Below are 27180 nucleotides of genomic sequence, written 5' to 3'. Positions count from 1 at the left end.
TTGAGGCCAGGAGTTTGAGATCAGCCTGAACAACACAGTGAGAGTCCCTCTCTACAAAAATTAGAAAAAAATCAGCCAAGTATGCTTGTAGTCTCAGCTACTTGGGAGGCTGGAGAATTGCTTGAGTCCAGGAATTTGAGGTTGCTCTGAGCTATGATGATGCCACTGCACACTCTGGGTGGGGTGACAGAGCAAGACTGTCTCAAAAAAAAAAAAAAAAAAAAAGAAATGGAAACAAGGTACTTTGTCTAGGGGAATTTTCCACAGTCTGGATTATGCTGATTGCAATAGAACAGGATTTTAAATCTCAGCAGAACATTCAATCCACGAGATGCATCTCTTTTGCACCATGTGTTGGGTGGTAAGCTTGTGTCCTACAACCACCTCTGCTGTGATCATTCTTGCAGGATCCTTTCCTTGAGAGAGTTTCCCAGAAGCAAAATTACTGGGTCAAACGAGAGGCAGGATTTAGGGTTTTGATAAGCATCAACCTCCCCCTGCCCCCCAGGTTTCTACCCTTGTGACCCTGAGGAGTTGGTTTTCACGGGGCTTATTCATTCCAGGAGCTCTCACCACATCCTGCTGAAGAGAGATTCTCAGGTTGTTGCTCCTGGTGCGTCTGTGCCATGGGAAGCAGCTGCTTGCTCCTGCTCTCAGGTAAGTGGGACAAAGACCTCCCCTCCCTTCTCTTCCTGCCCCTGCTGTCCTGGCTACGTTTGCTCCCTAACAATTGGCATTTTCTCCAGCAATAACTGCATGTGCTTGTCCTACACAAAACTCTCCCGTTGCGTCTCTTAGGCTGGGCTGCCCCAAAGCAGAACTGAGATGAGAACTAGTGTGTGTAAGTATTTATTTGGGAGGGGATCCCAGGAAGCACAAGAAGGGGACTGGGGGTGTCACACAAGGAAGAGGGAAGAGCCGATGAAGGTGCGTTAATGAGGGGCCATCACTGTGCAGCTGAGGAAGCTGTGAATTATCACGTCTGTGAAAAGTGGACAATTGTTCTTTAATGTCATGAAATGTTCAGCCTTATAACCTTTTAAAAAATTACTTGTTTGATCTGGGTTCAATACGACACTGTGATTGGTTAATATGTTTCTAAGTCTCTTAGAGCTCGATCCTGCTGGGGACCCTCCGAGAGACGGTGTCATTCCCAAATGTTTCTGACATGCCCCCGTGGGCTGCAGAAAAATGCACTTTGCAGACAGATACAGTAGGATCTGCAGACTTAGGAAGCCTCTCTGGGGTTGGCTAAGGGGACACTTCACGTACCTGCTATACTGATCCACCACCAAGAAGGTCCGTGCTTGCAGTATTGTAGCTGAGCAGGTTATAACGACCTGAACCCAGCCTTCAGCCAAGCAGAGCCCAAGAGTCCTTGTCTGAATTGTCCTCTCCTCTCTGTTCTAGGTCTCGGTGTCTTGCTGGCTGTGTCAGGACCAGAAGCCAAGAATTCTGGAGGTGAGCCTACTCATAGCCAAAGGCCAGAGGAAAGGAAACTGGGATCTGGAGACTTGCTTCTGGGAGGGGAAGGAGCCCTTTGCAAGACAGTGAGCACTAAGTCCCTGGTGTCTCCCACCTGCTCCTGGGAGCTCCCGAGGGCTGTCCGCCTTCTCTGGCATTACCATCATCATCTGCATTTACTTAGCTAAGCAACTCACACACAGCCTCCCATTCAGTCCTCTGTGACATTCCTACACAGAAGGTGCAGACACTGTCTACACCTGGCCAAGGGTCCTCCTGAGAAGGTGCCAGCTCAAGGTCACACAGCTGGTGGATGCCGGATTCTGCTCTTTCTTTCCCCAAACCTGTGTCCTACGTCACTCCTCAAAATGCTCTGCCTTTTCGCCACATCGTGGGTGGGGTTCACCCGAGAATTAGATCTTGACAGCGAGTCATTATTCTGGGAGGTGACCCCAGAAGGCACCACCTGGGAGTGGGCAGTGGCATAGGAAGTGGAGAGGGTGATGTAGGACCTTGTCACGAGAGTTACATGTGGGCGACTGGAGCCCGACCCCTGGGGGAGCCGCTGGACACAGTGTGGAGCCCACACCTCACAGTTATTCACTCCAGTGGGCAAGGAAGATGTTTCACTGTTGTTATTTTTTAACTTGTAGTAAAAAATACATAACATAAAATTTATCTTTTTAACCATTGTCAAGGGTACAGTTCAGTGGCATTAAGGGCATTCACACTGTTGTGCTACCATTGCCACTATCCATGCACAGAATTCTCTCCAACTGCAGAACTGAAACTCTGTCCCTATTAAACACTGACTCCCCATCCACCCTCCCTCCAGCCCCTGACACCCACTGTTTTACTTCCTGTCTCTATGAATGTGATACCTCTAGGGACCTCATATAAACAGTCATACAGTGTTCGTACTTTTGCAATTGGTTTATGTCACTTTGGTAATGTCCTCAAGATTCATTTATGCTGTTGCATATGTCAGAATTTCCTCCCTTTATAAGGTTGAATAATACCCTATGGTGTGGTTATACCACATTGTGTTTATCCATCCATTCATCAGTGGGCATCTGGTTTATATACAGCATTGGGCTATTATGAATAATGCTGCTATGAATATGGGTGTGCAAACATCTCCCCTATAGCTTGCTTTCACTTCCTTTGCGTATATACCCAGAAGTGGGACTGCTGGCTCCTGTGGTAATTTGCTAATTCTAAATTTTGATTTCTTGAGGAATGGCCATGCTGTTTTCCACAGAGGCTGCTGCATCATTGTACATTCCCCCCAGTATGGCACAAGGGTTCCACTTTCTCTGCATTCTCCCCAACACTTGTTCTTTCCTGGCTGATTTTTTAAAATAGATTAACCAAGCTGAGTTGTTTTAATGGACTGACTCCTGTCAGTCACTGATGGAGGGAGCTGCTCCTGGAAGGGAAAGCAGTGCTAACCTGCCATGTGGTGCACAAAGCGGACTCTGGTGGCCAGAGAGAGCCCTCAGGTGAAGAAGCACAGGTGCTGGCATTTGGAGGCCACCGTCAGGCGGGAGTGTGTTGGTAGAAGAAGTGGGATCTGGGCAGGCTCTGTGCCCATCTGTGTTCAGCTGTGGGCTGGGTGCAAAAAGGATGCCATAGAGCTATTCCCAAGAGGACATCCTTCTCACCACAGCACATAGATTGTAGGTGCTTAAGGAACATTTCCGGAATAAATGAATGAGCAAATGAATGCACATATTCTGTGTTCCCTGCAGCTTTCTGTCCTCAGTGCCCCGAGCATGCCTTATGCCACAACAGCACCCACTGTACTTGTGAAGATGGATTCCGGTCCAGGTCTGGGAGGAAATACTTTTTCAGCTCCCATGAGACATGTGAAGGTAAAGATATGAATGAGATTTAATCCAACCATTCATTAGAGATAACTATTCTAGTGCTTGTGTCCTCCATCTAAAGCACAAGAATCTATGGACCAAATACAACCCATAGCTCTTCAGCAGACTAATTGCCCAGGTACAGCTATTGGGCAGGTGCACCTGTCCCTGAGTGCTTCAGACAGAGACAGCAGGTGTCAGTCCTTGCGTCTGGGCACCTTCTGTCTGTGGGCTTGAACCTCAACTTGGTCCATCGGCAAGGAAGGCTGATGAGACAGGGAGATGCAAGACACACAGACATTGCACAAGCCAGGATTTAACTAGTGTGGTCTTTCCACCTAGCTTGCAGCCTCTCCTAATAATGTGTTAACTTACCCTATATTTATTCCCTTGCTACCCACTGTGTGTTTTTAATTGATTTAACAAATTTGAGGCTCACCATTAAACAAAAACAACATTCCATTGTTGCTCTGGTGATTTGACACATCCCCTGTACTACACTGTAAAGCTCCATAGGTACTTGGTCTATTTCTGGACTTTCAGTCCATTTCATTAGTCTATTATTTATTTATTCACATGTCAGCACCTCGCTGTTTTGTCAAAGCATTATTGGATGTTTTAATGTCTGGTTCCCATCTTGCAGTTTTTATGCCTATTCTTGCATGATAGTATCAACTCATCTCACTCCATAAAATACATGTAGATGTTTTTTTATTGGGATTTCATTGGATTTGTACACGAACATAGGGAGAACTCTTATCTTTCTCATGCTGATTCATCCTATCCATGAATGGGAGATGTTATTTGGGTCCATTGATGAACAATGTTGGGTGATAAAGATTCTATGGGCAAGAGAACTGGTATCATTCTATGAAAATGAAAAACAACAGTATTTTCTCTTGATTCACAGACATTGATGAATGTAGAACTGGACTGGCAAGATGCAAGAAAAGGGCATATTGTAAAAACAAAATCGGAAGTTATGTCTGCAGTTGTGTCGTGGAATATCCTATCTTCAACTGGGTGGCTAGTTTGGTGGATATTGACCATCCAGACTGTTATGGTAAGAACCTCCTGATACTCTCTCCTCCACCAAAAAAGATGGAGGTGGGGGAAGGTGAGGAGAGTTTCTGAGAGCTGCCAGCTTCAGGCCAGGGCGAGAGAGCACAGCTCTGTCCTAACAGACATCCCTCTTTCCTTTGTTGTCATTGTTGTCCAGGCAGACGTTATCCCAGCCTATGACATAAATAACCATCTCTGTATAGATGCCTTAACAGTTTATGTCTCCTATACAGGTCTCTTTCCTGGCCTTGAAAAAGACATCTCTGATTTTTCTTCTTGGACTTGTCTACTTATTTATCTCTCACTCACCTTAAATTCAATTCCTATGTCTGTCTATGTATGTCCTAAAGCCCATGAGTTCATGCCGTTAGCTCTGATGCCAGCACAACGCCGAGGCTTGTCTCAGCCTGCCCTATTTCCTTATCTGTAATTTCTTTGTCCAACAATGAGAAGCCTGGCCCCTGCTATCCACAATATGTTTATGTAATTGTTCAATCCTAGCATAATTCCATGTTTTGAGTTAGATGGATTGGATGTAAGTGCTGCCTCATCCCCTCCCTAGCTGGCTCTCAGTTACTGATTTAACTTCTTTAACTTCATATGCCTCTTCTGTAAATGGGAGTAACACTAAGATGTATGTGTTAGTTATGTGTTGCTGCATAACAAGTAACTCCCCCAAATTTAGTGGCTTAAACAACATATTTATTTATTTTATTTCAGCTTATTATGGAGGTACAAAAGTTTAGGTTATGTATATTGCCTATGCCCCCCACCCCCCCTGAGTCAGAGCTTCAAGTGTGTCCATTCCCCAGACAGTGCGCGTTGCACTCATTATGTAGGTATACACCCATCCCGTCCCCCCACCCCCACATCTGCCCGACATCCAATTGGTGTTATTCCCAAATGTGCACTTAGGTGATGATCAGGGAAACCAATCTGCTGGTGAGTACATGTGGTGCTTATTTTTCCATTCTTGGGATACTTCACTTAGTAGAATGGGTTCCAACTCTTTCCAGGAGAACATAAGAGAATCTATATCACCGTTATTTCTTATAGCTGAGTAATACTCCATGGTATACATATACCACATTTTACTAATCCACTCATGTATTGATGAGCATTTGCATTGTTTCCACATCTTTGTGATTGTGAATTGTGCTGCTATAAACATTCGGGTGCAGATGTCTTTGTAACAGAATGACTTTTGTTCTTTTGGGAAGATGCCCAATAATGGGATTGCTGGATCAAATGGTGGGTCTACTTGTATCTGTTTAAGGTATCTCCATATTGCTTTCCACAGAGGTTGCCCTAGTTTGCAGTCCCACCAGCAGTGTATGAGTGTTTAAACAACAGCTTTATTGTTTCAACATTTCTGTGGGTCCAGGCGAGGCTTAGCTGGGTCCTTTGCTTAAGGGTCTATCACAGATATATATCTATGGTAGATATTTTCTGGACTGTGATTTCATCTGGAGGCTTAACTATGGCAGGATGTGCTTCCAAGCTCACTCACAGGGTTGGTGGAAAGATTCACTTCCTTAAGAGCCCTTGGACTGAAGTCCTCAGGATTTAGTGGTTGATGGGAGGCCATCATCAGTTTCTACATTTGTGGGCGTCTGTCACTGGATTTATTATAGCAAGCACCTGAACACAGCCAGAGAGAGTGAATAACACAAAAGTCATAGTCTTTTATAACCTAATTGCTGAAGTAACTTCCTATCACTTTGCTGTATACTGTTCATTAGTAATGAGTCACTGGGTCCAGTCCACAGTCAATGGGAGGAGATTTCGCAAGAATGTGAATCCCAAGAGGTAGGGATAATTTGAAGCTATTTCAGAATCTGGGTTACTGGGTTGAATATCGTGCTCCCTAAATTCGTGCCCACCTGAAACCTGTGAATGTGATCTTATGTGGAAATAGGGTCTGTGCAGATGTAATCAAGTCAAGATGAGTTCATACTAGTTTAGGGTTGACCCTAAATCCTATATAACTGGTGTTCTTATAAAAAGAGGGAACTTAGGAAACAGAGACACACACAGAGGGAAGATGGCCGTGTGTAGACAGACGTTGGACTTATGCTGGCACAACCCCAGGAAGGCCAAAGATTGCTGGCAACCACCAGAAGCTAGAAGAAGCAAGGCAAGATTCCTCCTTAGCACCTTCTTCAGAGGGAACATGGTCCTGCTGACACCTGGACTATGGACTTTTAGCCTGCAGAGCTGTGAGACAGTAAATTTATGTTGTTTTATGCCACCAGCTTGTGGCGCTATGTTTTAGCAGCCCTAGCAAACTAGTACACCTCTTCTGTTCTTTATGATTTTTAATGCATGTAAAATAGTTAGCAGGCTTAGGTACCTAGGAAGGCTCAGTAAGTATTAACTCTTATGCTACATAAGCCTATTATAGAACCTTCTGCATTCTTTTAAAGGAGATAGTGTAGATGTAATGTGTAGACAACTGCTTCTATATTATTAACTCAATCAACACTGAATCCTTCAGGAAGCCTTCCACATAACCCTGATGTGTTGGGGTTCTCTGCTGTGTGTCCCCATGTCATTACATTCTATTTATTAAGGGCATCACTTCCAATCACTTAATTATTTATTTGTAATTATTTCCTTAATGCCTTTCCTTCCAGACTGCAAACTTCACAAGAGGACACCCTTGGTCTCTTTTACTAACCTCTATCCATGTGGTTTAGCATTGTGTCTGGTGTTGACAGGTGCTCAGTAAATACTGCTGCCTGAAGTATTAAACTGGAAGCCCGCATTCTAACTCCCTTTTATAATCTACTGTAGAACACATTTTGGATTTCTGAGATTAGAATTGGGGTGGGCTGCAGAAGCAGCAGGGCAAGACCCAACTTGACACTGATTGGAAGAAGTGATGTGAGTGAGGGTGGGTTTTCTCTCATATCCCATTTAATGGCTACTTTTCCCCCCCAGAGAACAGCAGTGGAAATAAACAGTCACCAGCGAATATCTGGGTAAGTGGGGTGAAGCCTGGGTTTGGAAAGCAGCTGGTCCATCTCACCACATCATTCCCCTGCTTTAACACTAGCAGCTTCCCTGTGATTTTTAGGATGGATTAGTTCTCATCCAGGGACAATTTTGTCCTCTATCCCAAGTGTCATCTGTCAATGACTGGGGATACTTTGGGCTGTCACAACATTAGGGGTGAGAGGGTCGTATGTTACTGGTATTTAGTGAATGAATAGACACCAGGGACACAGATCAACATCCTACAATGCCCAGGACAGCCTCCCACAACCAAGCATTGACTGGTCTCAGATGTCAATAGAAATGAAGAAACTGTGGAAGAGTGACAATGCCTCAGCTGTCATTTAGAGACTTGTGTCAGAGTCTAGAATCTCGTGTCCACCCCCACTAGTAGCACCTTAATCAATATTGTCTTCTGGGCTCATCCCTACCACATTTATGCATATTTGTGCCTTCTGAAGTTTCCGTGAGAATCTACTAATTAGCCTTATTTCTTTCAAAGGAAAGTCTGGGGGCGAACGGAAGCAGAAAGGACCTTGCAAGAGAGGTTACCCAACTACTCCAGAAAACGGAATTAAGTATCTGGAATTTGAGTTTTGTTTCTCCTGGATATGGTGAAGATTATAAGCTTGGTATAGGTAAGAGCTGCTGAGTAGACTCCTGCGACCTCCATAAAGAGATCTGGGTCCTGGAGAGGGCAGGGCTTATGAATGATAAAATGTATGGGCTCCCAGAATCACAGTCTTCCATGCTCACATTACATGAGTAGAGCTCTGCTTTCAAACATAAAAATTCAAGGGACAAGAGAATAAACCAGTGCTCTTCCCCATTCCAACCTCCCTTAATATGGTGAAAATTACTTACCATCCTACCATGGGAGGTAGAAAGGAAATCACTTTGGGTTATGTTCCTACTCTACTCTCATATAGTCACAACAACAGAGAATACTTCATCTTTGGTCATGAAAATATGTGTAGATATTTTCCTGCACACTAAACAAGTAATTCTCCAGCAGATACCAGCTGGGTGCCTTGTCATTCAATTCTGACATTATTTACCTGGAGGTAGCATCAGACCCCACACATTGCGCACTTAGTCCCACAAGAGCATTTTCAGTTCAGACTTCAATTGCAAATCCCAGGTTGTAAACTGTACTTCTGACTGTGTCTGGCTATAATTCAGAGTCCTGTGACCTCCCTCCTTGGGTGTGATTAATTTACTCGCTGAACTCAGAGAGGCAATTTACTTGCATTTATCCATTTATTATAAAAGATATTATAAAACAAACAGATGTCCAGCCAGATGGAAGAGATGCAGAGAACAAGGAATGGGAGAAGGGGATATGGAGCTTCCAAGCCCTCTTTGGGTGTGTCACACCCCAGGAACCTCCAAATTTTCAGCTACCTTGAAGCTCCTGGAACAACATTCTTCTGAATTTTGTTGGGTGCCCTATTATTTAGGCATGATTGATTACAGTATTGGACACTGGTATCAACTCAACATTCATCCTCTCCCCCTCCCTGTCGGTGGCATGGCATGGAAAGTTCCAACCCTTTAATCTCCTGGTTGGTTTCCCTGACAACCAGCTCCCATCCTGAGCCCACAGGAGGTGGCTAAGAGTCACCTGGCTAGGACATAAGATGCCCAGGAAATTCCAAAGGATTTAATGAGTCACATGCCTCTGATCCTCAGGAAATCTCAAAGGTCTTAGGAGCTGTGTGTCAGGAACAAAGACCAAATATCAGAACAAAAGATTTTCCTAGTGTGCCTATTGCTCAGGACATTACATGGGTTTTAATAGCTCTGTGTCAGGGACTGTGGTGTATCCTTAACCTTTGCATCTGTTATATTAATAATTTCAAAGAACTTTTGGCTTTGTTGATTATTTGTATCATTTTTTTGTTTTCTTTTACATTTATTTCTTTTTTTTGAGTAGAAGGAAAGAGAAGTTTATTAATTTGCCAGCAAATGAGGAGGTTGGTAGACTCCTGTCTTAAAGTACCAACATCCTCTTTCACATTTATTTCTACTCTTTATTATTTCATTCTACTTTCTTTGTATTTCATATTTAATTTTTTAACTTTTTGACTTGATGCCTTAGATCATTGATTTTTAAGGCATCCTCTTTTTCTAATGAATGCATTTAAATTCTTCAAATTTAGTATAAATTAGAGTTATACACTTCCCTCTAATTACTTCTTTGGATGCATCTTGCAAATTTTGAGATGTCGGGCTTCCATTATCATTCAGTGAAAAATATTTTAAAACTTTCTGTGAGAGTTATCACTTGACTTATGGGTTATTTAGAAATGTGTGTTTCATTCCCAAATGTTTGAGCTTTTCTAGATGTCTTTGCATCTATTTAGAACTCAGGAAAATGAGCAAGAAAAAAATCAAACAACCCTATCAAAAAGTGGGCAAAGAACATGAACAGAAACTTTTCAAAAGAAGACAGAATAATGGCCATCAAACATGAAAAAATGCTCAACGTCTCTAATCATCAGGGAAATGCAAATCAAAACTACAATGAGATATCGCTTATCTCCAGTGAGAATGGCTTTTATCAAAAAGTCCCAAAACAATAAATGTTAGCATGGATGCAGAGAGACGGGACTGCAAACTAGTGCAACTTCTGTGGAAAGCAATATGGAGATACCTCAAAGAGATGCACTGATAGTTTCTTATTTAATTTTATTGCTGGTGGTTATCAAGAAAGGATATGAACTTTGTCAAATGTTTTTTCCACATCAATTCAGATGATCACATGATTTTTATCTTTTGTTCTGTTAATGTGATGGGTCCCAGTCATTGATTTGTGTATACTGAACCAGACTTGCATACCAGGGATAAATCCCACGTGGGCATGATGTATAATCTCTTTGATGTGTTCTTGTCTGAGAGCATACTCTTTAAAATTTCAGTCCTTTTAAATTCATTGAGACTTGCCTTATAGTCTATTTTGACAACCGTTTCATGTGAACTTAATATCTGTACTAGCATTCCAAATCAACTGGTGTAACAAAGACTGAAATAACGATATCTTAAAAAATGGCTTAACTATTATTTCCTTAACAGTTTGCGCATATGGAGCTCAGGGCAGATGTGGCTGTTCCATGGCAGCTCTGTGCTGTGTCATCTTCACCATTCAACTTCCATCTCGTGTTGTAAGATAGCTGCTCTACTTCCACATCCTCTTTCCAGCCAGTGGGAGAGGGAAAAGAGAAGTGGCATGGATACTCATTTTTTGTAGGACACATCATTCTGATTTTCCATCCGTTGGCCTGCAAATAGTTACATGGCTCCACCTAGCTGCAAGGGAAGCTGGAAAATGACTTGTGTTCAGCTCCAATTTGGTAGTCCTAGTCCCAGAAAAAGTTGGGGTGAATGGTGACTGGGGACACTGAGTTGTCTGCCATAGCTCCTAGGACAATTTTCTTACTTGTCCAGAGACAAACTCCTTGTACCAAAAAAATTTATGGGGATAATCTTTCATCAGATCTTGTGTTTATATGATATGGATAGAGTTTACTCAAAGGATTCTTCTTCAATGCAACAGAATTTCACCTAGTGATTTTACTTGAAAAACTTTCTAATACTTAGCCACTCTTGTTTAGAAAGATTATATTCCTCTTTAACAGGGACTCCAATATCACTAGTTCACTTTTTCTTGCTCCTTAAGTAGGCTACGGTAAATGCTAAATTTGCACCCTCCTTAGTTCTAGCTCATGGAGGCACAGCTGTCTCCTGTCATCTCTTGACCAGTGTGTATCTTGCTCTGGACATTGTCACCACTTCACTCCCCCCAGCCAGTGATGTGGAGGGGAAAAGCCATCTGGTCTACCCTGCACTGGGGACATGGAATCAGCAGTAAGGGGTCTTCCAAAGAACGGAGATCCTCAACAAGTTTTTTAGTCATGGGAAGTAAGTACAAAAGGACTCATTTTCTTCATGTTTTCAGTTTATGAAACCAAGAGGTGCAATGAGACAAGTGCGAAGACTCTTCTGGAAGCTGGAAACAACACAATGGATATCAACTGTGCTCATGCTTTCAAAGGAGCCACAACAGGTACTGTGCCTACAATGGATTCTCTTGACTCCAAATCCTAGGCACCATTGTCTCATTTCTAGGTTACTAGACCAAGGGATGGGGACTTATAGCATTTTTCAAGTAGGAAGATTCTATGAGATTTTAGAATGAAAAGATCTTCCTTGACCACTGATCAGGCAATTGGGGGAATAAAGTTGAAATCTTAAAAGGACTGCACACTTTGTGATACACATTTAGGTTCCAACAGGATTCCTTGACATTCTTCCTTAAAAGGGACAGGCTGACACATGCCTGTTTTCCATGTGATGTCTGAAAAGGTAACATTCGATTGTGGTAGATTACCTCAAATATCCTCTCCTTTGAAAAGAGTTTTATGAACCCTTATTTAAAGAAGTCACCCAGTCTTTTTCTGTCCTATAGCTTGGCAAACTTGTTCTGCAAAAGGATAAGAGAGTAAATATTTAGGCTTTTTGGACCAGATGATCTTTGTCGTAACTACTAAAGTATGCCATTGTAGCATGACAGCAGCCATAGGTGGTATGTCAACGAAGCAGTGTGACTGTGTGCCAATAAAACTTTATTTACAAAAGCAGGTGGAAGGCCGGATTTGACCCTCATGCCAGAGTTTGCCACCCCTGTTTTATCCCTTCACTTTTAGTCTCTGCAAAGCGTCTGCACTGTGTCATTTTTTTCTAATTTATTGATTGGTTTCTTATCCACCTCTCCCCCTACAATGTTAGCTCTCTGAGGGCACAGATTTTGTCTGTTTTGTTCACTGCTTTGTTATAATACTTAGAATGTCTTGGCACACAGTAGGGGTTCAATAAATGTGTGAGGAAAGAATGAATAAATTAACTAATGCATATAAAATATTTCAAAGAGTAAGGCCTGGCTACACAGAGAGTAACATGCCTGCTGCATCTACTCCAAAATAATTCTTGGCTACTGATTTACCTTTTCTCCTTACTATAAGGTATAGAGTAGGGGAAGAGAGGAAAGGGATCTAAAAGTGAGCTCATTTTTATTTTTTTATTTTTTATTTTTTTGAGGCAAGGTCCCACTCTGTCGCCCAGCTAGAGTGCAGTCATCATAGCTCACTGCAACCTCAGGCTCCTGGGCTCAGGCGATCCTCCTGACTCAGCCTCCTGATTAGCTGAGAGGACTACAGGTGCAGCCACCACACCCAGCTAATTTTTTCTATTTTTAGTAGAGATGGGGTCTCGCTTTTGCTCAGGCTGCTCTCAAATTCCTGAGCTCAAGTGATTTGCTTGTCTCGGCCTCCCAGAGTGCTAGGATTATAAACATGAACCACTGCACCCCACCATGAGTTGATTTTTAAGATGGAGTGAATAATAATACAGGTGGTAAGTAGCTTTGGCCAAAATCGGATGGTGGCACATGAATAATTGAAATTTGGGAAACACGCCAAAGGTTACAGAACATCCTTTGTGCATTGAGCATCTGTGAATTAAATTGCACTTTCATAAAAAGTGAAGGGGAAGAGGAAGAGAAGGGGCTGGGGGAGGGGGACAGGGTGAGAAAAGGGGAAGGCGTGAATTAAATAGAATGGGTCACCCTGCATACCTTTCCACTAAATCAGATACCCCAGAGTGAATGGGAGATGAAGGATGGGAGTGTGAGCCTTCCTTAGCCTTCCTGAGCTCCACCTGCCCTTCTGAGGGCGAGCATTTTGCCACACAACTCTGATTGTGATGTGTAAGGGCTCACATATATTTTTACTACTCATTGATGAGCATATTTTCACATAGGCCTCTTAAATGTGTGGGGCCTTATAATGTGTATTACATAACCAAAAGTGCTGCACCCCAAACTTCACATAGTGTATTGAATGGGAAATTTAAGGGATTTCCAAGGGCAGTTTTAACTGTCCATTTCTTGCCTATTGACCCTCATCTAAGACACTAGTGGACCAACTTCCCAAACTATGCACATTTCCTAATGTTATTTCTTATTTTTTTCTCAGATAGAAGGGCAGTTGCCCTCATCACTTACCTATCTGTTGGAGGTATTCTCAATGGATCCTTTTTTAAGAACAGAAGAGGATTGCAGGAAGTAAAACTAAACTCTCACATTGTGAGTGGCACCATTGGCTTGAAGGAAAAAGTTGACCTGTCTGGACCTGTAGTCCTGAATTTTCAACATACTCAGGTGAGCAGAAGCCAGGGCAGGTTCTCTGTGAGGTGTTTTAAAGTAAAGGTTGTATTATCAGCTTCCGGGTAGGGCAATGAATCCAAGTCTAATCACTCAGAGGCAGACTGACAAGAAGATGTGGAAACAACCCAAGTGCCCAGCAATATATGAGTGGATTAATAAAATGTGGTATATGTATACTATGGAGTTCTACTCAGCCATAAAAACAATGGTGATCTAGCACCTCTTGTGTTATCCTGGATAGAGATGGAGCCCATTCTACTAAGGGAAATATCACAAGAATGGAAAAACAAGCACCACATGTACTCACCATCAAATTGGTACTAATTGATCAACACTTATGTGAACATATGGTAGTAATATTCACTGGGTGTTGGGCAGGTGGGGGCGGGCCAGGAGGGGATGGATATATTCACACCTAATGGATGCAGTGCGCACTGTCTGGGGGATGGACATGCTAATAGCTCTGACTTGGGTGGTGCAAAGGCAATATACATAACCTAAACATTTGTACTCCTGTAATATTCTAAAATAAAAAAGACATTAAAAGTCAATAAATTTGAAAATTAGAAAAAAGAAGAAACGTTAAAGTGCCTTCAATGAAACATCACCTCACATCTGTTAGGATGGCTATTACCAAAAAGTCAACATATAAGTATTGGTGAGAACGTGGAGAAAAGGGAATTCTTATAGATCTGTTGGTGGGAAATGTAAACTGGTGTAGCCACTATGGAAAGGAGTATGAAGGTTCCTCAAAAAATTAAAAATAGAATATCATATGATGTAGCAATCCCACTTCTGGGTATATAGCCAAAGGAATTGAAGAGACAATTGCACCCCCATGTTCATTGCAGCATTATTCACAGTAGCTAAGACATGGAAACAAACTGTTTTCACCAACAGATGAATAGATAAAGAAAATCTAGCACCTCTTATATTATCCTGGATCACGCTTGAGCCCCTGAGTCAAAGTGAGATATCACAAGAATGAAAAAGCAAGCACCACATGTACTCGCCATCAAATTGGTATTAACTGATGAACACTAAGGTGCTCACATGGTAGTAATATTCACTGGGTGCCAGTCAGGTGGGGTCAGTGGGGGTGGGTAAACTCACAGCTAATGGAGACGGAGCTCACTGTATGGGGGAAGCGCACACTTGTAACCCTGCCTTGGACCAGGCAAAGGCATTACATGTAACCAAAATGTTTGTACCCCCATAATATTCTGAAATAAAAAAAATAATCAAACCAAGAAGGGACACACTTTCATGCTATTCTCTTTTCCAGCCTGGAGGTGCGAGGACAAAACATTTGTGTGTCTACTGGGAAGAATCGCAGGAAGAAGGGGGCAGCTGGTCCACGGAGGGCTGCTCTCACGTGTACAGCAACGATTCTCACACCAAATGCAAGTGCTACCACCTGTCCAGCTTTGCTGTCCTTGTGGCTCTTACCCCCAAGGTACCAACATTCACGGTCCCCTCTTGTCAACCTGATTGTGTCTGGGAAACTGTGAGGTCATCCTCTGCATTTCGTACAACAAGACTGTAAGATAAGGAGTCATGGGGTAGTAGTCACTTACGTGAGAGGGGATTCCAGGAAACACCAGTGGGGAACTGGGAAAATTAAATGGGAAGAAGACAGAAGCCAAGGCAGAGAGCATTATCAAGCCTGTCACCACTGGGGGCAACTGGACCCTATTCATTCTGGGGGACTCTGGGAGTCAATGTAGAACTCACATGTCAGAGTTATTCTAACTGAGTGGAAAGAGAGCTGGGGTATTTACACTCCAGTTCCCTTTCGTCATTTATTGGGAGTTGTACCCAGGAGATGTTGATTCTCTGACACTTCCATGGACATGGGCAGAGTGAGCTCAAGCTAACAAGGAAAGCCCTCAGACACTGGGGAGTTTCCTTGGCAGCTGCTACAGTGATAAGGTCCAAGAAGATCTGGGATTGAAATCATCTGTCACTCTGCAAGAGACACTTACAACTGAACCTCCCCCTTCAGACCACAGGAAGGCAACTGGCTGTCACCAATGACATAATATAGCCCTCTGAACTTCCTAGGTCCCAACCTAGTCTAGGATAGTTAAATTATTTAAACTCAGGTTTAAGGAAATTTACTGAGCTTCTCCCCCTATTTCTTTTTAACTCTCATGTATTGAACATTTGCTATATGACAACCACTGTGTTGCATGCTTGCATGCTTTATATGCATGGCCTCATTTTAATATTTATTGAGTGCCTATTATACACCAGACATTGCTCTGGGTGTTGGAATACAACACAGAACAAAACAGATAAAAAAAAAATCCCTGCCTTCATGGATATTATCTTTGAGTGTTTTCCTGTCCAACAGGATAACTAGACACACGTGGTTATAGAGCACCTGGAATGTAGCTAGGGCAACTGGTGAACCAAATTATTGATTTCATTTAATTTTAATGATCCAAATTTAAAAACTGGAGAAGCATATAATATTCTTCAGTTGAGCACAACTTTATTGTTTGGTAGGACTACATTTCACTTTCACTACTGAAAATGCAGTGTCTGAATTGAGATGTGCTGTCAGTGTGAAATATCCATTGGATTTCAAAGGCTTAATATAAAAAAAAAGAGAAAGTGTACCTCACTAATAATTGTTCACATTTACATTGATTCTGTATTTAACTCATAATATTTTGAATCTACTCAGTTAAATAAAATACACTGTTAATTTCATGCTTGTTTTTACTTTTGTTATTATGGCTACTAGAAAATTTCAACTTATACACGAGGCTCATGGCTCACCTGTACCATTTCTTTTCTTTTCTTTTTTTTTTTCTTTTTAGACAGAGTCTCTCTCTGTCATCTGGGCTAGAGTGTGGTGGCCTCATCATAGCCCACTGCAACCTCTAACTCCTGGGCTCAAGTGATCTCCTGCCTCAGCCTCCCAAGTATCTGGGACTACAGGCATGGGCTAGCACACCCGGCTAAGTGTTTTACTATTTTTAGTAGAGATGGGGTCTCAGTCTCACTCTTGCTCAGGCTGGTCTCGAACTCTTGAACTCAAGTGATCCTCCTGCCTCAGTCACCCAGACATGTCCCATTTCTATTGGACAGCACTGGTGTAGTTGTTTCAATTTTTCAATACTTCTGTGTGGAGAACACTATTACTGCCCCATGTTGAAGATGGGAACACCAAGTCTCAGACAGGTTAAGTCACTTGCTTCAGGGATTGAACTCAGAGGACCACCTGTCTTTCCATCAGGAATGCAGCAGCACAGCTGCAAACTATAACAGATTCCTCCTTTGGTGGCTTGCAGGAGGATCCTGCCCTGACTGTGATCACCCACGTGGGGCTCATCATCTCCCTGCTGTGCCTCTTCCTGGCCATCCTCACCTTCCTCCTGTGCCGGCCCATCCAGAACACCAGCACCACCCTCCACCTGCAGCTCTCCCTCTGCCTCTTCCTGGCCCACCTCCTTTTCCTCACAGGCATCAACAGAACTGAGCCTGAGGTATGCAATTAACCAAATTACTGCATTGTCATAATCTAATCCAGCTATCTTCTGAGAAAAGGTGGGGAGGGAGGCATTAATCAGGTGCGATGGTGTGGGGGGAAATGCATGAGTTCCCACGTCAGCTTTCCTTCATATAACTCTGAACAAGACCCATACTTTCTGAGAGACCATTTAGCAAAGTGATTGAGAGTCACTCTGATGGTATTAGGGCAACACTAGCTGCTGTAACAATCTACTCCAAAATGTCAGAGGCTCAGCACAATAGCAGTGACTTTTTCCCTTATGCATCAATAGAGGGTGAGCAAATAGGTTTTAAGAGTGTCTATGTTCTGCTCTCAGACTGATTGATGTTGTTCATTGTTCATACACAGCTCCCAAGGTCACCCTGGGATCCTTTCCATTTTACCCAACTGGGAGGGGGAAAAGAGCGTGGCAGAGTCCCTTGGGGGAGGTTTATATGGGCTGCACCAGGAAGTGATGGCGATCACTTCCCCTCACATTCTATTGGCTAGAACTCAGTCACATGGTCACACTTAACTGCAAGGCCTGGTGGGAAATGTAGTCCCTAGCTGGGAAGCCACTTCCCAGAGACAAATACGTGTTTTGTATTTGCAAGCTGGGGATGAACTTGAATTTTTGGTGGCCAGTGGCTTTGCCACACTGATCTACACTTGAATTCAACTCTTCATCCTACTTGCCTGTGACCTTTTTTGAAGTGACTTCCCCTTTTTATTTAGTTATATATATTTTGAAATTAACCAATAATTACATATATATTTGTGCACAATCTATTGTTTTGAAATATGTGTACATTATGGAATGGCTAAATCTCTCTAATTAACATATGCCGTATATCACATCCTCATTTTTGTGGTGAGAACACTTAAAATCTGCTCTCTTGGCAATTTTTAAGTGTAAAATAGCTTGTTATTAAATATAGTCACTGTGTTTTATGATAGATCTCTCGTGACTTCCTCTTTTTAAACTTCCTCTCTAAAACAGTGTCCCCGTCATAGGGCTCTAGTAAGGACTTAAAAAGATAAAAGATATTTAAATAGAAGAGTGTGGATTCATCGCTCAGACAGCAATACTAGCTTTTACCTTTATCGAGATCATGGCCATCATAATATTAAGGAAGAACTGGAACTAGATGTTCTCCAAGGCTCCTTTTAACTGTAAAGCAGTATAAGCTCACAGCTAGAAAGTTACAAAAGGATTTTTTTTTTCTCTGAGAAGTAGGCACTCCTTTCTGGGGCCCTCTCCCTAGTCTTGGTTGGTTTCCTTACAAGCAGGTACTGATAAGGATTCAGTCAAAGATTCAAGGAGACCCTCAGCCAATCTCCTCCTTCCCTTCTCCCCCACACCCTCTGTAGCTCCCTACTCTGTGGTATTTTGTCTCATAAATTCTAGCTAACTTGGGCTCTGTATTAGTTGTCTAGAGTTGTCGTAACAAAGTACCAAAGTACTCAGTGGCTTAACTACCAGAAATGTATTGTCTCACAGTTCTGCAGACCAGGAGTCTAAAAATCGATCTGTTGACAGAGTTGGTTCTTACTAAGGGCTGCACAGGAAAACCTGTTCCACGCTCCTCCCCAGCTTCTGGTGGTTTCTGGCTGTCTTTGGCATTCATGGGCTTGTAGAAGCATCACCACTATCTCTGCCTTTATCTTCACCTGATGTTTTTCTTGTGTGTGTGTCTGTGTTCAAATTTGCCTTTCCTATAAAGACCCCAGTAATATCAGATGAGGGGCCCACCCTAGTGCAGACCTTATCTTAAGTATTAATAATTACAACTGCAAGTCTTTTTTTTTTCAAATAAGGTTGCATTCTGAGATATGGGGGGATAGCACTTCAATGTATAAATCTGGGGAAGGAAAACACAGTTCAACCCATCACAGTCTCCTGAAACTCTGAACTCCTGTTTCCTCGATTCATCAAGACTGCTGGGGCTTATCTGGGGGTTTCCCCTCCCTGGGATGTGACCTGGGAACCCTCTTTGGAAGTGAGCAGGAGGCTTCGGGGAGTCACCTCATCTGTGTCCCTCCTTTTAGGAATCACTGTGTGCACTCCCTACTGTTCAGTATCTCAAACTCATAATCTCATGTATTTTATTCGACATTTAGTTCTTCAGAGTGGGAGGGTCAATGCAGTTCTTGTTACTTTATCATGACTAGACACGGACATCTTGTTACCTACATGGAATGGAGAACTTTGTATTTGTGAACATGTCTGGAGAATTGTGAGAGATCATAAAGCACAACTTCTAGAAAAGTATATTCATTTACTAGGGCTGCCATGAGAAAGTACCACAGACTGGGTGACTTAAACAATAGAAATTTATTTTCTCATGGTTTCGGAGGGTGCAAGCCTGAGACCTAGGGGTCTGCAGGGTTGGTTTCTTCTGTGGCCTCTCTCCTTGGCTTGGAGATGACTGTCTTCTGCCTGTGTCTTCACCTGGTTGTCCGTGGGTGTGTGACTGTGTCCCAACTGCCTCTTCTTATGTGGACATGAGTCAGATTGGATAAAGCCCACTCGAATGGCCTCGTTTTACCTTAATCACCTCTTTAAAGGCCCTGTCTCCAAGTATACAGTCCCACCATGTGGTGCTGAGGATTAGAACTGCAGCCTGTGAACTTGGAAGAACACAGTTCAGCCCGTAACAAAGACAGAATGATGTTATCAATTGAGCTTTTTAATCTTTTCTGATGTAGATAAACCAAACTGGGTTTTCTCTTTATATCAGGCAACAAACCTAAGCCTCTGTAATTTCCAAGATGATAAAACCCCACTATGATTTATGTTTTCAGAATGTTTTCACCTACAGAAGTGTAAAGGCAAACTTGAAAAAAAAATACAAGTGTTTCTGATAGTTTCCAAACATCAATATAATATAGAATACTGTTCATACTTCAATAGGAGGTCATTGGAAATGTACAAGTTAGTAGATGTATCAGAAGTTACTCTTGATGAGATCTGGGTATCTAATGTATAGCATGGTGAGTATAGTTAATAACAATGTGTGACCTATTTAAAAATTGCGAAGAGAGTAGATTTTAAATGTTCACATTGTAAAAAATAAGTATGTGAGGTGATGGATATGTTAATTAGCTGGATATAATTATTCCACAATGTGTGTCTATATATATATATACACACATATATATATGTAAAATCACATTGTACATGGTAACTACATAAAATTTTTATTTGTCAGTTATACCTAATAGAAAATAAAATTTAAAAATAATAATGTCTTGTATACTTAAAATTTGCTAAAAGAGTATACCTTAAATCTTCCCATTGTACACACAAAGAAATGACAACTATATGAGTGTGGATATGTTAATTAGTTTCATTGTAGCAATCCTTTGCTAAAGGTTTATGTACATCAAAACATCACATTGTACACCTTCAATACATACAATTTTTAAATTTCTTAATTGTATATCAATAAAGCTGAAAAAAGATCTAAAAGACACTTTAGTCATTAAATAAGATCTAGAGGTATTTGGGCTGCTAAGTTTAAAACATTCTGCTTTGGAAGAAACATCAGAACCCAGTGTAACCTAGCATGGTAGCATTTCCTTTTCTGATTGAATATTTATATATGTGTGTGTGTGTGTGTGTGTGTGTGTATGGCTTAGATAGTTTAGAAATGTGTAGTACTTGAGATGTGTCTATAATAGATCAAAAGCAAAAAAAACCAGACACAGTTAAAAATTTAATTTCTTAGTATTTATTTGTGTGGTTATTCCATTTATGGCATGTGATCCTGGTGTTTGCACCTAAGGAAAGTGATGTCAGGTGGCCCTAAAAATACATTTATTTGTGTTGAGGCAGCTTTAGTGAATGGCGGATGTTTCCTTCCATGTGCTCATTAACATTCTGTTCCCAAAACAGATCCTGCAGCAAGTGATTTCAAGTTGATTATTTGTGACTGAGCTAAGAAATATGGATCTGAGAGGGGGAAAAAAGACATGGAAGGAAAAACAGTCATTAAATAGAAGTGTTTTTTAATTTCAAAGTATTATGGGGGTACATATGTTTTTGGTTACATAGATCGCTTTTGTAATGCTTGAGTCAGGGTTAAAAGAATACCTGTCACCCAGATGGTGTTCATTGTACCCATTAGATAGATTTTCACCCATCCTCTCTGTCCCCTTCCCCACTGCTTGATTTTTTTTGAGATTTACTTCCCTATATGCATATGTGTGCTCATGGGTTATTTCCAATTTAATAGTGAGTACATGTGGTGTTTGTTTTTCCATTCTTTAAGTCTGTGGTTCCCAATCCCTGGGCCAGACCAGTACTGGTCTATGGCTTGTTAGGAACTGGGCTGCACAGCAGCAGGTGAGTGGTGGGCGAGGGAAGCTTTATCTGTATTTATAGCCGCTCCCCAATGCTCACATCCCTGCATAAGCTTTTCCACGACCCAGGTCCATGGAAAGATTGTCTTCCATGAAACTGGTCCCCCGTGCTAAAAAGGTTGGGGACTGCTGCTTTAGATACTTAGGATAATGGTCTTCCAGTTCCAACCATGTTGCTGCAAAAGGCATTAAATCATCCCTCTTCGTGGTTGAGTAATGTTCCATGTATACATATGCCACATTTTGTTGAGAAGTGTTTCAAAGAAAGTTTCCACTGAGAGCAACTGGAACGTAATCCCACTGAGGAGCTCCAGGGGGCAGCATAGAGCATGTGTCTTAGAACTTGCCCACCTGAAGGGCTTGAGCAATGGAGTATTTACCGACCAAGTTTTGTCTGTTATGCATTTGGGGAGCTGTTCCCAGGATGGCTATTCCTCGCTTTCTGCATTGCTCCATGCATGAGATAAGCAGATTTCAATGGCCAGCAGAAGTCCCCAGAAAATGTGTCGCCCACAGGCAAAATGTCCCAGGTGCTCAAAGTGAAATTCCAGTGAGCAGGATCCAGGAAATGCTGAGAACTGAGGCTATAATCAGGTACAGATCGCATCTGCTGCACGCCCCTCACTCTTCTCTCCCCCTCCAGGTGCTCTGCTCCGTCGTTGCAGGGCTGCTGCACTACCTCTACCTGGCCGCCTTCACCTGGATGTTCCTCGAAGGGCTGTACCTCTTCCTCACCGTCAGGAACCTCAAGGTGGCCAACTACACCAGCTCAGGCCAATTCAAGAAGAGGTTCATGTACCCTATAGGCTATGGGATCCCGGCTGTAATTGTCGCTGTGTCTGCAATAGTTGGACACAAAAATTATGGAACATATACTCAGTAAGCATAATGTGTCTGTTTGTGGAGGAAGTGGTGTCCATGGCCCTTACGTGATTTGAAATCAAAATGTTTTTTAATCCGTCTTCTAATTGTGAATTTTTTTTTTGAGGTAGGGTCTTGCTCCATTGCCCAGGCTAGAGTGCAGTGGCATCATCATAGCTTACTGTAACCTCAAACTCCTTGGCTCAAGCGATCCTCCTGCCTCAGCCTCCACAGTAGCTGGGATTACAGGTGCAAGGCATGATGACTGGCTAATTTTTCTACTTTTTGTAGAGATGGGGTTTTGCTCTTATTCAGGCTAGTCTTGAACTCCTGACCTCAAGCGATCCTTCCACCTTGGACTCTCAGAGTGCTAGGATTACAGGTGTGATCCACTGCACCTGGACAAATTGTCAATTATACTTCAAATACATCCTTCCTTAAGTGTAAATTCTATCTCTAGGAAATCCCTAGCATAATGGTTCTTAGCATTGCTGGGGTTGGAATTTTGGTGAAAGCCAGACTCCCTTTCCTTGGACAAATATACATAGGTGCAAAAGCTTGAATGCACCTTCAGTTAGTTCAGGACAGGTAAAACCAATCCATGGCCCTACATTAAGAACCTGCATGCTACGTGTGCTAGAGCAGGAAGAATGGGTTGAGACTAATCCCCAACATGTAAAGAATAACAATGTTAACAGCTATCAAAGGCCTATGATGTATCAGAGCTAGCGATACCTGGATGCAGGAGCTCATGTCATTCTCACCGGGACCCTAAAAGATTGACAGTATATTGTCTCATGCACAAGACATAGAAAGCTTCATTCGTTTCATAAACTTTCCCAAGGTCAGAGCTAAAAAGGACAGTAAGTTGGAATTCCCAAGACAGTACTCTTAACAGCCATGTGTTACTGCCTCACTCAAGCCCTGCACACAGCAGTTAGTTGAAGAAGTTGCTATGTTGGTCATGGCACGTGGGTTAGGAGGTAGGTTGTGCATGCACTAAATCATCATGTATGTTGCTGTCCCTCTTGAAGTCAAAGAGATGCCGAGTTTCCCGCTAGAACCCTATGTCCCATCAGAACAATTCTGGAGGCAGAATGGCAGGGGAGATTGGAGGTTGCCAAACTTTTTCTATAAAAAGCCAGATGATCACTATTTGTGGCTTTGCAGGCCACATGGTCTCTGTTGCAGTGACTCAACATTGACCTTGTCAGATGAAAGCAGCATTGACAGTACGTGAATGAATGAGTATCACTGTGTTTCAGCACAACTTTATTTACAAAAACAGGTACTGGACAGGATCTGGCCCATATGTCATGGTTTGCAACCCTTGGAACAGAACTCAGGTGTGGAAAGTTTCCTGCCCACTGAGTGTTGGCCATTTCGTGTGCCTTTTACCAGATTCATAAGGCCGGGTCCCCTGTCAGAGTAAGTTACACTATCGTGGCCAACATAAGTCAGAGCAGGAGGCAAAGTATTTGGGCAACAGAATAATTGGTACACAGAAGGTACTTATTTGGTGTTGCTTGTCTTTATGGTTGTAGTTAAATTATTATTTTTATTCTCCTCATTATAACAATGATTATCACCATGAAAACATTTATCAAGCTTTAACTCTTGGCCAAGAACTCCACCCCAAAACTTCACGCACATTATCTTATTAATCTTTTCTACAAGTTCTATGCGAGGGAAGCTACAACATTCTGGTGAAAAAAAAATTAAAGAGTCAAAATAAATTGGATTGATATCTCATGTTTATGAATAGAAAGATTCCATATGGTCAAGATGTCAGTTCTTTTCAACTTGATCTATACATGCAACACATTCCCAATCAAAATTCCAGAAAATTATGGTGTGGGTTCTGATATGGTGATTCTAAAGTTTATAGAAAGGAGGCAAAAGACCCAGAATAGCTAACATAATATCAAAGGAGAACAACAAAGGCAGAGGACTGATAATTGCCTGGCTTCAGGACTTGGTGTGTAGCTACTGTGTCATTTAATCTCTCCAGTGCTTCAATGAGCTCCACTTCCCACTTTGGGAAATTGAAGCTCAGAGGATACAGCTTGTGTCAGACGAGGACCCACACCTGACTCCATCTGAAATTCTGGTTCTGAACCAGACGGCTCCTGGCACTGTTCAGATCTTGCTCTGGGAGCCATATCCAAGCTCCCTGCCTTCTCCCAAGGAACAGGCAGCTAATGCGTCTCTTTCTCTCAACAGCTGCTGGCTCAAGCTTGAGAAAGGGTTCATTTGGAGCTTCATGGGGCCCGTGGGAGTCATTATCTTGGTAGGTGATAGTTATTTATGGGTGTGTCTGCCGTGGGGGCCAAACATACTGAATGTATTTCTTACCTTAGAGCAGAAATGAGATAAAGATAAGAAATACAGCCCCTTTGATAAGGATCAACCCCTCTTCCTGAAAATACTGTCTTCACTTGTCTTTCTCCACGTTCCCTCTTACTCAGTAGTTGCTCTGACATATTAATAATATAAGCATCTGCGGGGGATTCTGCTCAGAACCTCACATTCGTTCATTCAACAGATATTTGGTGAGTGTCCTCTCTGCACAGGTGACAGGTGTTTTCCTGGTTGTCAGGAACTTCCTTATTTTACCTGTTGTCTGGCATAGAAGTTAATAGGACCCTTCCACTTTCAAAGTGTCCTGGTTTGAATAACAAATTATATGGTCACTCAAACCAAGTACCAAGTGCTACAGGATGTATACTGTGTGTCGTCTATAATAGACCAGAGCATATGTCCATACCATCCTTATGAAGCCTGTATCGTTTGGGAAAAGAGTCTTAGGTCCACCTCAAGTTGGAGTGGATGAAATGGCCTGAAAAGAAAATTCAAAGTCATTTCTATGACGCTTCCACAGATAAACCTGGTGTTCTACTTCCAAATTCTATGGATTTTGAGAAGCAAACTTTCCTCCCTCAATAAAGAAGTTTCCACCATTCAGGACACCAGGTAAGAAGGTTCCAGAATCCTCAGTACCCACACATTATTCCTATATAACTATTCTTCCTGGGAAAGAGAAAAAGCCAGATAAAAATATGACATAAATTTTCCTACCACTCCATAAAGAATATGTGAGGGACAACTTCTAGAAGAAGTAAAAACTATGATTTTAGGATAACTCAACACACTCCTTTATTTTTTTATTTGAGAAAGATTTATCAAGTGTCTCCTTTGTATGATGCACTCCCTGTATGAAATCAATGCCAAAATCGACATTATCCTTTTCCCCACAAGAGTATATACACATCTGGACTCTGTTCTCCTTGTTGTGGAAACTCAATTCTCATCAATACCAATCTACAGTATTAAGAATAATGATGACAACAACTAATATTAGGTAGGAACTTGGTAGACACAAGGCATTTCTCAATATTATTTCCTGGAATGCTTCTAACTCCAACCTATGTGGTGGATGCTACTAGCATCCCCACTGATAATATTAATATGAGCTCACTGCTCACCTTACCCAGGAGTGGGTCAGTATCTTGCATCCGTGAGTCATGTGCATAAAACTTAAAGGAATATATTCCAATTTCAGACCCTACCTTTGGTCTCATCCACTTATGAGAGCAATGTAATCTCTCTTAGCCTCAGTTTCGTCAACCCTGGAAGTGACATCAGAGTGTCACATTTCTTAATGTTTCCCCAATCCTCCTACACGTGTGTGCATGAACGCACACACACATGCAAATGCAGATACACATGCACACGCACACTCACACACATCAGCTCTCCCTGCCAGCTGCCATCGACAATCCCACTCCATCATACCAGACACAATCTTTGTTTGAAGAAACCCAACACTCGGTTATGTTCTGAAGTCAGAACATCATCATCATCCAAATATTTCCAATACAAATTTCTAGAAGCATCTCCCACAAATCTTCCAGTAAGTCCAGGTGGAAGACTTTGCAGACAGATCAAATCATTTCCAAGACATGGGGAAGAAAGCACTATTCTCAGTGATCCGCAGTGATTGACAGCAAGAGTTCTACCTTAGCCTCAAGCTGGGTGACCTTGTCTTAGTCAGGTAACTGCACCAGGTTGTCGTGAGGTTTAAAGAAGGTAGTGCACACAAGGCATTGAGTCAGCACTGATACGAACTGAATGTGTGGTGAATACCTGATAAACCGTAGTCATTATTGCTCTTTTTCCCCCAGAGTCATGACGTTTAAAGCCATTGCTCAGCTATTTGTGCTGGGATGTTCTTGGGGCCTTGGTTTTTTCATGGTTAAAGAAGTAGGGGAGACGGTTGGCTCGGTCATTGCCTACTTATTCACCATCATCAACGTCCTGCAGGGGGTGTTGCTCTTTGTGGTCCACTGTCTCCTGAATCGCCAGGTAAGGCTCCTTATTTCATTCCTCATCATCCTAGTCCCAGCGTCTTAGTGGATGGTTGTTCACATTCTCACCCTTCCCCGGCCTTTTATTTGGGGGCTCTCTTGAGTTTGAAAAGAGGGTTTAGGTGCTGCTTGGGTGTGCTGTGTGCTTTTGGTTTCATCTGTTCAGCATCCTTTTCTACAACCTAGAAATTTGCATTTAAACAAAATGAATCCACTTGAACATGACCAAGATCAAACAGAAAACTAATGAAAGAGTCATAGAGAGTCGGGCGTGGTGTCTTTCAGATCTTTAGTCTCCCATTTCAGGGTCCTTTCTCCCAAATTTAGCTCTGGATGTAACACGAGCCTGTATACTCCTCAAACTTGCAGGTGCGAATGGAATACAAGAAGTGGTTTAGTGGCTTGCGGAAAGGGGTAGAAACTGAAAGCATTGAGATGTCTCGCTCTACCACCCACACCAAAGAGGTATGA

At 42.3% G+C, this 27180-nt stretch overlaps 1 protein-coding gene across 1 annotated transcript; it reads left to right on the top strand.

Moving 5' to 3' along the window:
* The first annotated feature begins 625 nt into the window (after window positions 1–625).
* Window positions 626–27180, top strand: LOC123637905 (putative adhesion G protein-coupled receptor E4P). The gene is made up of 14 exons (XM_045551109.1): window positions 626–657; window positions 1411–1461; window positions 3216–3338; window positions 4243–4395; window positions 7338–7378; window positions 7894–8029; window positions 13424–13608; window positions 14900–15070; window positions 16917–17111; window positions 22125–22360; window positions 24566–24632; window positions 25224–25315; window positions 26527–26707; window positions 27079–27180. Exons 1-14 carry the CDS (start codon window positions 627–629, stop codon window positions 27178–27180), a joined length of 1764 nt encoding a protein of 587 aa, XP_045407065.1. The 5' UTR covers window position 626.

This window comes from Lemur catta, chromosome 1 (genome assembly GCF_020740605.2).
Source record: "Lemur catta isolate mLemCat1 chromosome 1, mLemCat1.pri, whole genome shotgun sequence".
Taxonomy (NCBI): domain Eukaryota; kingdom Metazoa; phylum Chordata; class Mammalia; order Primates; family Lemuridae; genus Lemur; species Lemur catta.
This window is presented reverse-complemented; position numbering and strand designations above follow the sequence as displayed.

Coding starts and splice junctions, on each gene's coding strand:
- LOC123637905 (XM_045551109.1), top strand. CDS start 627: ATGGGAAGCAGCTGCTTGCTCCTGCTCTCAG. Junction 7,379..7,893: donor AGTCACCAGCGAATATCTGG/GTAAGTGGGGTG, acceptor TTTCTTTCAAAG/GAAAGTCTGGGGGCGAACGG. Junction 26,708..27,078: donor ACTGTCTCCTGAATCGCCAG/GTAAGGCTCCTT, acceptor TCAAACTTGCAG/GTGCGAATGGAATACAAGAA.